Source organism: Diospyros lotus, chromosome 7, assembly GCF_014633365.1.
Source record: "Diospyros lotus cultivar Yz01 chromosome 7, ASM1463336v1, whole genome shotgun sequence".
Taxonomy (NCBI): Eukaryota; Viridiplantae; Streptophyta; class Magnoliopsida; order Ericales; family Ebenaceae; genus Diospyros; species Diospyros lotus.
This window is the reverse complement of record NC_068344.1, coordinates 35023204-35037248: the sequence shown is the minus strand read 5'-3', so window position 1 is coordinate 35037248 and position 14045 is coordinate 35023204. Positions and strand designations below refer to the sequence as shown.

General features: G+C 36.1%; 1 protein-coding gene across 1 annotated transcript; it reads right to left on the bottom strand.

Annotated features, from left to right (window-relative positions):
• Window positions 1-8663: 8663 nt before the first annotated feature.
• Window positions 8664-11355, bottom strand: LOC127805708 (protein FAR1-RELATED SEQUENCE 5-like). Its single transcript, XM_052342460.1, has 6 exons — window positions 11343-11355; window positions 11005-11245; window positions 9667-10728; window positions 9081-9570; window positions 8851-8988; window positions 8664-8774 (listed from the first exon to the last, which is right to left on the bottom strand). Exons 1-6 carry the CDS (start codon window positions 11353-11355, stop codon window positions 8664-8666), a joined length of 2055 nt encoding a protein of 684 aa, XP_052198420.1.
• Window positions 11356-14045: the final 2690 nt, after the last annotated feature.

Here is a 14045-nt window from a genome sequence, read left to right as displayed (position 1 = left end):
TCACAATATCATATAGAAAAAACATAATTATAAATAACAAACTTGAATAGTTATCATAACATAATCTTTTGTGCTTATACTTTGACAGTTAACCTTAAGGGCTAACATTGTGACAATGAATTAAGAATTAATAATTAATTTATTAAAAATAAAAATTTAATAACTATGTTAAAATTGGATAACCACAAGATGCTATGTGAATCCTAAGAAAGAACATATATTGCAGGAGATGAATATGATGGACACAGCCCTGACAACATAAAGTAGGGCAATAAAAGTAAAGGAGGAGAATTTTTTTTTTTTAAAAAATATTCAAAAGAAAACAAAGATGAAACTATTATTATTAAAAAATATAGATATAGGACAGAAGGTAAATTAGGCAAGGAAACAAACACAAAGGGTAAGAGATAACCCAAAAGGGAAAAGAAGGAAAGATAAAAAGCTTTCCCTTACACGAACACACACAGAAACACCAAATTGCTGAAAATAAATTATGCATCAAGAAAAGGGAATTTTATTGAAATTATGCAAAGGCACAACAGGAGGATGGAACGTTCTTCAAAATCTGAATAGGAGGATGTAAATAATATTAAGAGGGTGAGTGTATATATCTTCTATTCTATATATATGTGTCTGTGTGTGTATAAATATTAAGATTCAAAAGTCGAGGAGGATGGAACATACTTCAAATTCTGTAAAAAAAAATTTGCAAAATCTTAAAATATTAAGATTCAAAATCTCAACAGGAGGATGGAACCTATAACAAAGACATTCAAAAAAAATTTCAATGAAATTAAATTCAACTTGCCCAATAAGATTCACCCAAAAAAGACATTCAAAATTTTTTAAACCCCAATGCAAATCTGTCTTCATATCCCCAATGAACAGTGAAATATCCTTTGATGAACTCACCACTTGAAAAGATCAAAAGCCGAGAACAAAGACAAAAACAACATATCTTCTGATGAACTCATCAGTCTATACGTATGTATGTATATTACTGTATTACCCGAACACATGCATACACACTCTTCTTCGACCCAGTGGGAAAGAAGACAGAGATTGACCCCTCTCCGACCCACCTCTCCTCCATCTGTTTATATATATATACGACGGGGGTGTGTGTGTATGCATAGGTGTGTGTTTGGTCGTCGGCCGCGATGAGAGTAAGAGAGTGAGTGTATATATCTTCTATTCTATATATATGTGCCTATGTGTATATAAATACAGAGAGAAAGGAGGAGAGAGAGAGAGAAGTAAAAACAAACAAATTATCAAGCATCCGAAGTGATTAGAGTGTCGCTCCACCTCATTTTGCACTTTTCGGTCACTGCCGAGCCACAGCCATGCAGCCACCGCCTTTTCCGCGCATCCCTCTGTTCTTTTCCCTCTCAACTCCACCGCACCAATCTCCTTCAGCCACCATCGGACCCTATCGTCCTCCCAAGATCTGCCATCGCACTTGTCTCTTTATCTTCTCCGGCCACAACCTCTGCCCATCTAGGTTTCCGATGGTATCGCCTCCCTCAGATTTGTCTTCTTTCTCCCTCTCTCAGTGGAACTGAGACCACCGGCGGGGATGGGGGAAAAAGGGAGGCGCGACGACGGGCAGTGGGGCGACACGGGGGCTAGCTATGGCATGGGTGGGTGGGAGGGAGAGAAAGAGGCAGCGAGTGAGGTAGGCTAGTGGGTGGGAGAAAGAGAGAGAGAGAGGTGGAGAGTGGGACAGAAAGAGAGACAACGAGTAAGAGAGAGTTGCAGAGGGAGAGAGAGGGGGAGTGACTGGGTAGGAAATAATTTAATTTAACCAATTTATCTGAAACATTAAATCATAGCCATTGAAATGTAGACATTTTAAAAAATTGTTTTGTCTTATTATATAGACTAGGGATAACCCGTGCCTGAAGGTATGGTGCAACTAAAAAAAATCAAACATTGAATTTGAATACGAAATAATCAAGCACTGAACTCAGATTCGCACCCCTCCACAACAAAAAGCAATGTCGTCTGTCATCACCCTCCCTTACCCCACCACTACCGTTCCCGATTCGCACCTCTCCCGCCGGTCACCCCCACTCGTCGACTCCTTGCCGTTCACAACGCCTGCTTGTCGTCCTTCGCTGCCGCACCACCGAACCAGATCAACCATCGCCCATGTCTCTTCATCTCCTCTGCCATCCCACATTCTCTCTCTCTCTCTCTCTCTCTCTCTATCTATCTATCTATCTCTCTCTTTCTCTCCCACACAATCTCTATCTAAAATAACCCATCGCCTAAAAAGCACCATTCACCGACCATCGCTCCCTTCGTCCTGCCACTGCCATGAGCCTCGTTCGTCGTCGCCCCCTCGCCGCAAGCACCTGCTCGTCGCCCCTCCCTCTGTGCTTACACCCCCTCTCTTTTTAAGTTTCTCAACCCACTGTTCCCCCCCTCTCTCTCACATTACTCTCTCTTCCTCTTGCCTATTTTTCCCCTCTCCTTCCTTGCTCTCATGAACATCTCCCTAATCTCATTAATTAAACATATATAATTAAGTTTAGGGGTAAAAATAAATGTTAAGTTTTCAGTTGGGAGTAAAAAAAGTGTTAATGAAAAATTAAAATTTATTTTTTTAAATATGTAATTTGTTTGTTCTAAAATAATAGAATAAAACATAACATCAAATGAAGATCGATCTATTTTTCAAAATATCTTTGGTTTGTTTATTTACTGCTTTATTTAACAAAAAAGAGACATCTCTTGTTTTTTTGAATAAAAATGAGATTTTCACCCTAATTAAAATCAAAACTAATTATATTTGTATTAATATTATTAACAAATATAATATGTCACTTTTTTTTCTTAAAAAAACAATAAAAAAATCACTATATTATACGTTTAACAAATCACTATATTAATATTAAAATCACTATATTTACACTAATGTATTCTACCATCATTTTAATCTTAAGGCCTCAAACTAAAGGAAATATAAACAGGGACTATACACACAATGGATACGCATTTCGTGAGGTAAGCCTAAAACTAAAGGCACTATATACAGACACAGAATGACTTATACACGAACATTGGATATGTATTGGAACTATATACAGGAACTAAGATATTTATTCCACCATCATTTTAATCTTAGGGGGACTATGAGGTAAGCCTAAAACTAAAGGCACTATATACAGACACAGAATGACTTATACACGATCATTGGATATGTATTGGAACTATATACAGGAACTAAAATATTTATTCCACCATCATTTTAATCTTAGGGAGCGTTTGGTACGAGAGAAGTTTTTAAATTCCTGAGATTCATGATTCTTGGGAATATTCTTGGAAATCTTTGATTCCCAGAATTTATGCAATTCTATGTTTGGATAAATTTAAACATTCTCTGAAATGTTGAGTATTTTTTTCTAAAAATCTTACATTCCTATGTTTGGTTTAAATATAATATTTTTAAAAATTTATGTTCTTTTTTCAAAATTATCCTTATTTAATTTTTTATTTAAAAATGATAAATTTCTTCTACTATATAAAATATTGGGACCCACAATATCTTTAGAAAATAAAAAAATGTTATTTTTTTACACATTATGTATATATATGCATGTGTATGTATATATACATAATAATATATATGTTTGTATGAATATTTACTTTAATATATATAATATTTTATAATAAATAATATAAATATATTATAATATATTTTTATATTTAATATATAATATATAAATATATATATATGTATATATAATATATTTAATATAATATATATAATATGTTTGTATGGGGTTATAAAAGAGTAAGGGGTGTTTTAGTCTTTTTATTTGTTAAAAACATTCCCAAGTTCATGGAAAACTTAGATTCCCAACTCCTCCCATGGAAATCTTTTTATGGAAAAGTTGCTTTAAAATCATTTCTGAGAATCCTATTTTTCATGATTCTTTTTATAAAAAAGTTATACCAAATATGGGAATACAGATTTCTAACCTAACATTTTCAAGAATCTTAAAATTTTTCGTGTACCAAACGCCCCCTTAAGGCCTCAAACTAAAGAAACTATATACAGGGACTATACAATATTACATACAATATATACATAAGCACAATGAGGAGAGAGAGAAGGGATGAGAGATACATACACACACAGTGAATCTTATTTATTATCTTGGATAATGCTATACGGACGAACGGTTGGACGCACGGCTTGACAAACCTGAGTAATCGCGATATTTTGAGACAAAAATATCGCGATAAATTGGGTTTCAATTTTGAGTTAATCTTCATCCTCTATCCTCGCTCAATGAAAAAAATTAGGGTTTTGGTCGCTCTGTCTTACTCTCTCTGTCTCTCTCGTTCTCTCCCTCTCCGTCCTCACCCCCATTGCCGACGACTCTGTCTCTCTCTTTTGCTCGCTCGCTCTCCGTCCTCTGTCTCTGTCTCTCTCGTTCTCTCCCTCTCCGTCCTCACCCCCATTTTAGACGACTCTGTCTCTCTCTCTCTCTCTCTCGTTCACTCCCCTCCGTCCTCACCCCCCATTGCCGACGACTCTGTCTCTCTCTTTCGCTCGCTCGCTCTCCGTCCTCACCATCACGGGTTGTTCCCCCATTGCCGACGGATCTCTCTATCTCTCTGATTTAGGGTTTAGGTCGCGATCTTTTACTCTCTGTTTCAATCTCTCGCTCGCTCGCTCTCTCTTACGTATCCAAAATACTATCTAATAATATAGATCGGACGCCCCCACTCCACTGGCTTCATCTCCCCCTACCGCCGCCGCCGAGCTTTCAAATTTCTGGTGGAAGCAAGAACCCGAGTGGGAAGTGAATCGGACGCCCCTCGATGAGCTTTGAAAACAAGATTGGTATGTTTTTTTATGTTTTATGTATTTTTGTATGTTTAGAGGAGCAATTTTATGCAGAAGTTGTTTGCCTATCTAGGATATTGACTACATATCCAGTCGTCCCTAAATGTCTGTTCAATGGTAATATTTATACCAAGGGAGGGCTCCCAAGGGAAGAAAGACGAATTGGGTGATGCATGAATTTAGGCTTGAAGGACCTCTTGCTTCCCCTAGGGTTTATTGAAGCAAGGTTGGTCCGGTTTCGTTATCATTTGTTTATTTATGGAATATTTGCTTCCCCTAGGGTTTTTCGATATCAAATGATGGTTTATTGGGTAGCTGAATTAATGGAAAACAGGATATCAAACAGGAAAACAGAACTACCTCCATTGGTTTATTGGGTAGCTGAATTAATGGAGCAACAAAATTACTCTATTTGTTTGTTTATTTACGGCGATTAGGATGCATATATAAAACCATAAGAGGTTATCATAATGTGAACAAAACATAGGATATCAAATGATGTTTCCAAAATCTAACCACCAAATAATTCCCATATGACTTCCCATTAAAAACCAAACCTACTTCCTTGTCCTTTTAAACGTCTCCAAATCTTTTCAGCCGTTCCTAGATAGTTTGGTAGAATCAAATAGGTGGTAAAATTGCATTTAAAGAAACAGAGTAAATATGGTAGGTTTATCTTAATTGAACTAGGATTGATACTTCAATTATAGACTCCATAATCTAAGGCAAATCACAAATGACAATTAATAGTAGAGTTTCACTCATAATATTAGCCACTCACAGTAATTTTTTGACATCCTTCATAGTGTAACAATTTGTATTGTTTATTCATGTTTTTTACATACTTTTTAGTGTATAAATGGAAGAATATTAACAGTGATGAAACTAATCATGCACCTAATAATTTGTTAAGACACTTGTAGTAAACATTCAGTACATAATGCAGTTTGGAACTTTTTCCACAAATTCACATCAAAGTCAAACAAAAGTCCATGCCAACAAGCAAGGGAATTCATATCACACAGGTACAGAAAGTTTTAAGAATACAATGATATAACATTGCATTGAGATGACCAAAATAAAAGTATACAACTATTAGAAAAGTAACAAGATCATTTTCTGCAGTAAGAGTATTTTAGATTCACACTCCTGGCATATTCTTAGAAATGTCTATGCTTCTTAAAACCCTTTATTTAGGACTGATGATCCAAAAAATTTCCTGGTCTCAAAGTTGTAAGTGCTACAGAGAGAAGACTGATACCCTGGTGGCTCTGAGTCGTCTTTCATTTTCTTTCTTATGAGCCACTCAGTAATTTTTTGACATCCTTAATAGTGTAACAATTTGTATTGTTTATTCATGTTATTTACATACTTTTTAGTGTATAAATGGAAGAATATTAATAGTGATGAAACTTTCAATTTCAAGTACAACCATTTCAGAAAATAATCTATTTAATTATTTTAGTTAAGATGGCGTCCGATTTAGAAATGGGTGAAATTTCAATCAACTCTTCAACCTCGCATCAAGGAATCATGTGTGAGCATGGTGTGCCAATTCGGAGCTATACTTCATGGACTAAATCTAATCCTGGAAGGAGATTCTTACGATATCGATTCTGGAAGGTAATGTTTATCTTATAAATTAAATAACTATTAATGATTTTCTTAAGATTGATTGTTGGATGGTCTGGTGAACAGGATGATGATTGCAAATGGTTTCAATGGATCGACGATGAACGAACCAGTCGTGAGAAAGCATTATGCGGAGTTTTGCTGGATATTTTAGATCGGAACAAGATAGAAAAAGAAGCAAATGAGAGATTACTTCAAGAACAAGTGAGGGCTTTTGAAGAAAAAGCTTTAAGGAGAAAACAAAAGATATTGAAGCTTAAGAAAGACTATAGATATATAATGGAAGAGAACCTTCAATTGAAATTAAAGTTTCAATTGAAAATGAAATTTGTTAGGGTTTTAATAGTGTTAGGATTGAGTTATTTTTTGTGGATTCTATTGGTAACGGAAAATAACAGTAGTAGATTTAGGTATTTGGCTTTATTGTAAAATATTGTCTATGTTAGCAAAACTTTGTTTGTTATGGGATTGTTTAGCTTCTAAGTGTTTGCTTTAGTTATTTTTTTCTCTAGTGTTTGCTTTAGTTATTTTATAATTAACCCATAGCACACTTTGTTGGTTTTGGTTGGCTTGATGTTGGTGGCTGCTGTTTCAAATGCTGTCTTAGCGGGATACGAGTAGTTTTCTGGTTTTATTTAGCTGTAGCCTGGTTGGCATAGTTTTGGAAAGCGTTACTTGCTTGCTGATGGCGATATTAGCTATAATAAGCTTGTTGGCATGGTTAAAATGCTGTCTTGTTTGAAATTGCATCTTATAAGAAGCTTTGGTTTTCTTGTGGGGTAAGGATGTGACCAGCTTTGGTTGAGTTGTGGCTTGGTTGGCATAACTTTGGCCTGCATTCAGGCATTGCTAGTATGGTCTTCATCTATCTAGCTTTCTTTGTCATTCCCTGGATTCTCAACTACTGGGAAATGAGTTTCTAAATTAAACATTTTTATAATTATAAATTAACCAAAACCAAAAAACCCGCATGCATTCTGTTTCATAGCCGCATGTCCTACACACCCGCATGCATTCTGTTAGATAATATCATTCTGTTACATACTATCATCATCTCCATCTGTTATAGAAATGGAGTTATAGACATTGTATTTTATTCGTACAATTGATCACTAATCTGTGCCATCTATACATACAATTTATGAAGATATATGTGTGAATTTAAATGGAAGTCTAAAAGCCTATGAGCTCTTCATCAATTTTGTCATGCCATCTCTGTCCTTCAACAAAACATACATACATACATACATACATAGTGAAACGAACTGGAACAAACAAAGCAATTCAAAACCTTTAAACGTCAAAAAGGTAGACAGCTTCCCTCTGTCTCTCCCAAGACCTGCTAATTGCTGCATGCAATTATATATTTATAGGAAACCACCAGCACCACCACAATGTCCATGGCCGCCAAGGGCCAGCAGGTTGAGGCTGCAAAGAAGACCAAAGAGACGGAGTTTCCTATAAATATGATCAATTGTAGATGATCATACCACTGTATCCTCAAATCATCAAACCCTATGATCAATTGTAGATGGAGTGGGTAAAAAAAAGTTCATTACATCCACGAATTCAAAAGCAGCCACAAATTAAATTCATTACACAAAACCACGAATTCACTTAAACTAGTTTACGTCCGGAGTACAATAATTCATTTCCTCGTACAGTGTCTTGAATCAGAACTCTTGAATCATACAAAAGTCTCTTGCTTCAACAAAAATACAAGAAAATGTGTTAGAGAATTATAATGAACCATGCAGAGAAGCAAAAAGGAATCAACTCCAAATTGGCATCATAATAGCTGGAGCAAGAGAAACATTATGAGGCATTATTTCTGTCATGTGACAATATATTATTTCAATTACAAGGCATTATTATCTCCAACAAAATTGTCACTAATATCTTAGTATGAGGCATTTGGGACACTAGTCATAATATCTGCTCAAAGAAACAAGAAAGGGATACCTGCCAGCAGCTTCAATATAAGCCTAACAATAAAAGAAATTAAAAGTGAACCTAACGTTAGTTCAAGCTAACTAATGGGTGAGAATATACAAGCATTAATTCTACATCAAGCTAACGTTTGGAGATGGTTATTGCTGTAAAAACAAAAATGAGAGAAAAACAAAAACCAATCATCTCAACATAGTTTTAGGGACATACAATGATCTCAAATTTCTGGTGGATTGTCATTGGGCTGTAGATGGGGCGGGTACATTGGATAGGCTGTGCGAGAGGTAGGCACCATAGGCACTCCGTAAGCAACATTCCAAGAAACTAGCTGTAAAAAGATGTATGTATATCAACCCAAAAGACAATGTGATAATTTTTTTGCCCAAATTTTATACACTACTTACCATCAATTGTTGTGAGTGGTTAAAAGGTGGAAGCGCCTGATATTGTGCATCTTGTGAAAAAGCTTGATTGAATACTTGAGCATCTTTGACAATGTTTTGAATTGGGGCATTGCCTTTGTTTGATTTTGAGGATCCCACCTAGACATCAAACAAAAATAATTTTCATTACAATTGGGAATTCAAGCACAACATCTTACTCTAAAGCAATTAAAAATACATAAAACACATACCTTAGCTTTCTTTGTACGTGTTTCCAATGGGCCCTTCTTGCGAAGCTTTCTAGGGGCTCCCTTTCTCTGGGAGCATATTGGATCCATTATTTGCATGCTTGAACCTATTGCTATCTCTCCACAACTCCGAACTTGTTCTTGCACACTGTGTTCAGCATATATATTACTACCATAGCTTGGATTTGTATTGGATGGGCTTGATGCATTCAATTGAGATTGGATCCACTCCATAGTTGCTCGGGTTCGCTCTTCGTCGTCTGCTACCTTGTCTGCTACCTTAGCAAATGCACTGCACAGTTGATCGTATCTTAATTGGCTAGGCGTACTAATCCAACCATTGTAATTGATCTTTACCCTCATGTAGGATCTACTGACATCTCTCCTCCATCGCCGTAAGATATATCTCTCAGGTATTGATCTGACACCATTTTGGATCAATATTGTGCCAGCATGTCTACAAATTATTCCCTTAAACTCGAACATGTGACAGCTGCAAACAATATCACAGCTATCTTTCTCAAAAAAAATTGAAATTTTTTTTTCCTTTACTCTGTCATCAATTATTATATCTTCTCGCATCTCATACCTCGTACGAAGTGGTCCCTCTTCGGTAGACACAATCGAGCAATAAATCTTCCCAGTTAACTCTTCTTGAAACTCCTTGAATTTTGCAATTGTGTACACTTCTTGAAATTGTTTCTCAATGCCCAACCTCGATACACATGAGACCATCTGAGAAAAAGACCTTACGTCGGCCTGAAACTCCTTTTCAACTTTACACCTCATTGCCCGCTCATATTGTTCAACAAATTGCTTCAATGAGGTTTTCGAGTGTACATATCCATCAAAGAATGCGTTCATACCCTCACTACGCTGCTTTGTTGACATCCCTGCCCAAAAACTGGTTTTCATGAAACATGGGACCCATCGACCTCTTTCTTTGTAAAGTCCAGACAACCAATCATTGTCATGTAGTGCATATTTCTCAATCATTGAATTCCAGGCCTCCTCGAATTCTTCAGGACTCTGTGATTCATACACCACCTCATGTACGCCTGAAAGAATATATGCCTTACAACTATGGTTACCAAATTTTTCAGGTAACTTCTTTAATATATGCCACAAACACCATCTATGCTTTGTGTTAGGGAAGACTATCTCAATAGCATTTTGCATGGCCCTATCTTGATCAGTAATTATTCCTGCAGGCGCTTGATCCTCCATACACTCAAGCCATGTCCTAAACAACCACACAAAAGTCCTAGTGTCCTCGTTGGAAATAATACCACATCCAAGAAGTATCGACTGTCCATGGTGATTTACACCAACGAATGGAGCAAATGGCATATCGTACCTATTGGTCAAGTATGTGGTGTCAAATGTAACAACATTGCCGAATTCCTTAAATGATTGTCTACACCTATTATCGGCCCAAAAGACGTTCTTTAATCTGCCATCTTCATCCAAATCTACACTAAAGTAAAAACTCGGAGAAAAGGCTTGCATCTTAGAAAAATAAGCTTGAATAGCAGCAGCATCTCCTTCCCCAAGTCTTAACCTCCTAACCTGATCAATGTAATTTCTACAATCCTTTTCCACAAACGTCAGGTTCTCATATCCACCAGCTTCAACAACAGCTGAGTTATAACTTTTATGTAATGGAATTCCAGCTATATCATTAACTTCAAGCTGTCACTTCACATGTTCACTTAATTGTCTGTTGCATCGATATAACCTAGATTTGGTTGGACTTGTTTTATGGTTATGCTCAAGATGGACAATGGTAATTCGCCATGTTTCTAAAACGTCTGAACATGCTGCTATCCTAGCTTTACACCCTAACTGAATAGTTGGTTGAGGATTCAGAGAGGTGCTAGCTTTAATATTTCTTTTGCCTTCTCGACTACATGCATATCCCACATACCTTAGAACACCGTCCTCACCCTTCCTCGAACTCCTTCTCTTAACGGGAAAACCCACATGATAAGCATATCTTTTGTAAAATTCAAAAATGTCTTTCTCCTCATTGAATTTCATTCCAACCTTAGGGACAACATTACTCTCTTCTTCTGATGCAGGACACTCATTATCTTTGGTAATTTCCTCATTATTAACGAAAGTTTCCTCATTATCTTCAAATGATTCTGCAAGCACAATATGATTTCCTTCTTAAAAAAAAAAAAATCATATCAGAATATAATGTTACATATATTATTGTTGGTTTCCTTCATATTAAAATCTAATGAAAAAAATCAAACATACCTATGTCACTCATTGTTGGTTTCCTTCGTCTTCTAAAATAAAATTGATTGTCTTCTAAAATATGCAAATGCACTGCACAGTCTTAAAGACTGCATAAATATACAAATTCTAAATAAGCAGACCAAGCCCAAGCAATCCTCAACACTCCTAAGTTCAAACCTACCATTACAACTTGTATTAACAACAAACCAAGACAACCAAGCCCAAGCAATCTATCTCAACCATACCTCAACAACAATTTAGCATGTTATGTCTAATAATAATACTAACTGAGCAAAAAAATTAATAGAAATGATAGCCTTTTCAAAACAAAAAATGACTTTTATAGGTAGCTATGAACAGAGGTTTTGGCAGCTTCCAATTATGTCTGCAGTGACCCAAACGAAATCATTTTCCAAATGCTTGGAATCAAATCATTAAATCATGCCCGATTGTTTATGCATATCCTCATTTTTATAAACATCACTTGCATCATAGACAGATTGCCATATACATATTTCCATACACAGATTGCTCATATACAGATTGCCATATATGCATTGTTCTTGTTCGAGCTTTAGGTGCCATGCATCAGACAAAAAACATAAAAAACGAAGAAACATAACATCACTTGCATCATAAAAATACATAAAAACATTAACAAAAAATATACCTCTGTATTCGGGTTCTTGCTTCGAGTTGCTTAAAAAATATTTCTTTCTTACCGGTGGCAGGAGGAGATGCGATTGGTTAAAATATACAGAGAGAGAGAGAGAGCTCGTCGCGGGCAACAATGAGAGAGCTCCTCGTCGGCAGCAATGGGGTTTCAGACGGTAAAAGATCGAGCGAGTGAGCGATCGAGCGATAGCAATGGGGCAATGGAGAGATCGAGCAATAAGAGAGAGGGAGCGAGAGATCGAGCGAGCGATAGCATTGCCTTTTCAGTCGGTAAGAGAAAGCGAGCAAGAGAGAACCGTGCGATAGCAATGGGGTTCCAACCGTTCGTCCAAAAACCCTAAATCAGAAAGTGTGAGAGAGATCGAGCGAGCCAGAGTAAGGGCGTCCAATTTGAGGGTAAAATTGTAAATTTGAATGGAGGGTTAACTTGTAATTTTACTCAGGTTTGTCAAGTCGTGCGTCCAACCGTTCGTCCGTATAGCATTGTCCTATTATCTTTGCTCTCATTCTCTCTCATCCCTTATATTAAACACAGTGAATCTTAAGCAAATGGATACATACACACACCGTGAATCTTGAAAGGTTTTTTGTACATACTTTGAGCAGAATCTGAAACTATTCTGACCCTGCAGATCAAATCACACACCCACTTTTTATATACACACCCATATTCACACACACCCATTTTTACTGTTACACAGAACACACACATATACATAATATAAACACACACACACGCACACACAGTTAACACACACATGCACACACAGTTAAATAATCACACACATAGTTAAAAAATATTATTAATAAAATAATATTATTAATCCAACCATAAATCAGCTTATAGGTAATTTTTTTTACATATTTCTTAATAATAATTGTTAAAAAAGAAAAAATTATTTCACAATAATCAAGCCCCATGCGTGGGCAAAAAAGGTAAATAAAATAAAATAAAGCTTATGTAATCTGCTTCACGATTGTCTCTCTCTACTCTCTTCTATCTATATAATTATGCATATAATATATATATATATGCATATGTGCAATAAGGCCATTTCTGTTAGTGTTAAGAGGCCTCAAATTTGGCCGCTAAGGGCGCTATTATTCTCTCATTATGCGATTTCAAATAATGCACAGAAGCAGCAGAGACACATAAACACTTAGAGAAAGAGAGAACCAACATACAATTTGCGGAGGCGGTGGAGGGGTGCAGGTCTTGTCAGAGCGCTGGCGATGTCGAGGGTGGCCGAGTTTCTCCTGATATTGGCATTCTTTGAAGAGCCCAGATGTCACAGCGAGCCGTGACAAAAGCTCTGTTAAATACATAAATACATAAGCTCTGCTTTAAAGTTTATTCCCCTTGAGAGGGGATGGGTGGGTAGGAAGAAGAGAGAGAGAAAGACAAAGGGAGAGGGAGAGAGACAATGAGATGGCTATTGTGGGCAGAAAAATTTTTAATCTCAACCATCAAATGTTTTTGAAATAATCCCAACCTAGAAATGTCTCTCTTTTGAGACATTTTCAAAAATCATCCTATCTTATTATATAGATGTAAAAATACATACAAAAGAGTACATCACACCCATTCATACAAATTGCACACCCATTCTAAAAAATGCACAAAATACATACAAAATGTACAAAATACATATAAAATGACTCCAATACACACACAAAATGACTACAAAATACACACATATACATGGGACCTATAACACCATCGCCATGATGATGATAGATATTGCAGAGACATATACATGTATAAATGCTTATCTAAATGGGAAAAATTCCCTATACTTAATAATAGACTGTTAATTGCCTCACAATTCTCCCCCTTAGTAAGGACCTCTTCTATCCAAAAGCCAAAATGCCAATAATTAATTTCCTGGTAATCATCATGCTTTGCTAATGGTTGCGATTGAACGACTAAAATTTATATAAAAATATATTTTCATATGTGCACATTGATATTTTACTCTTAGTAATAAAATGGTTTTGATAATGACTATATGAAAATTAATCTCTACTATATGGATTATATGAATG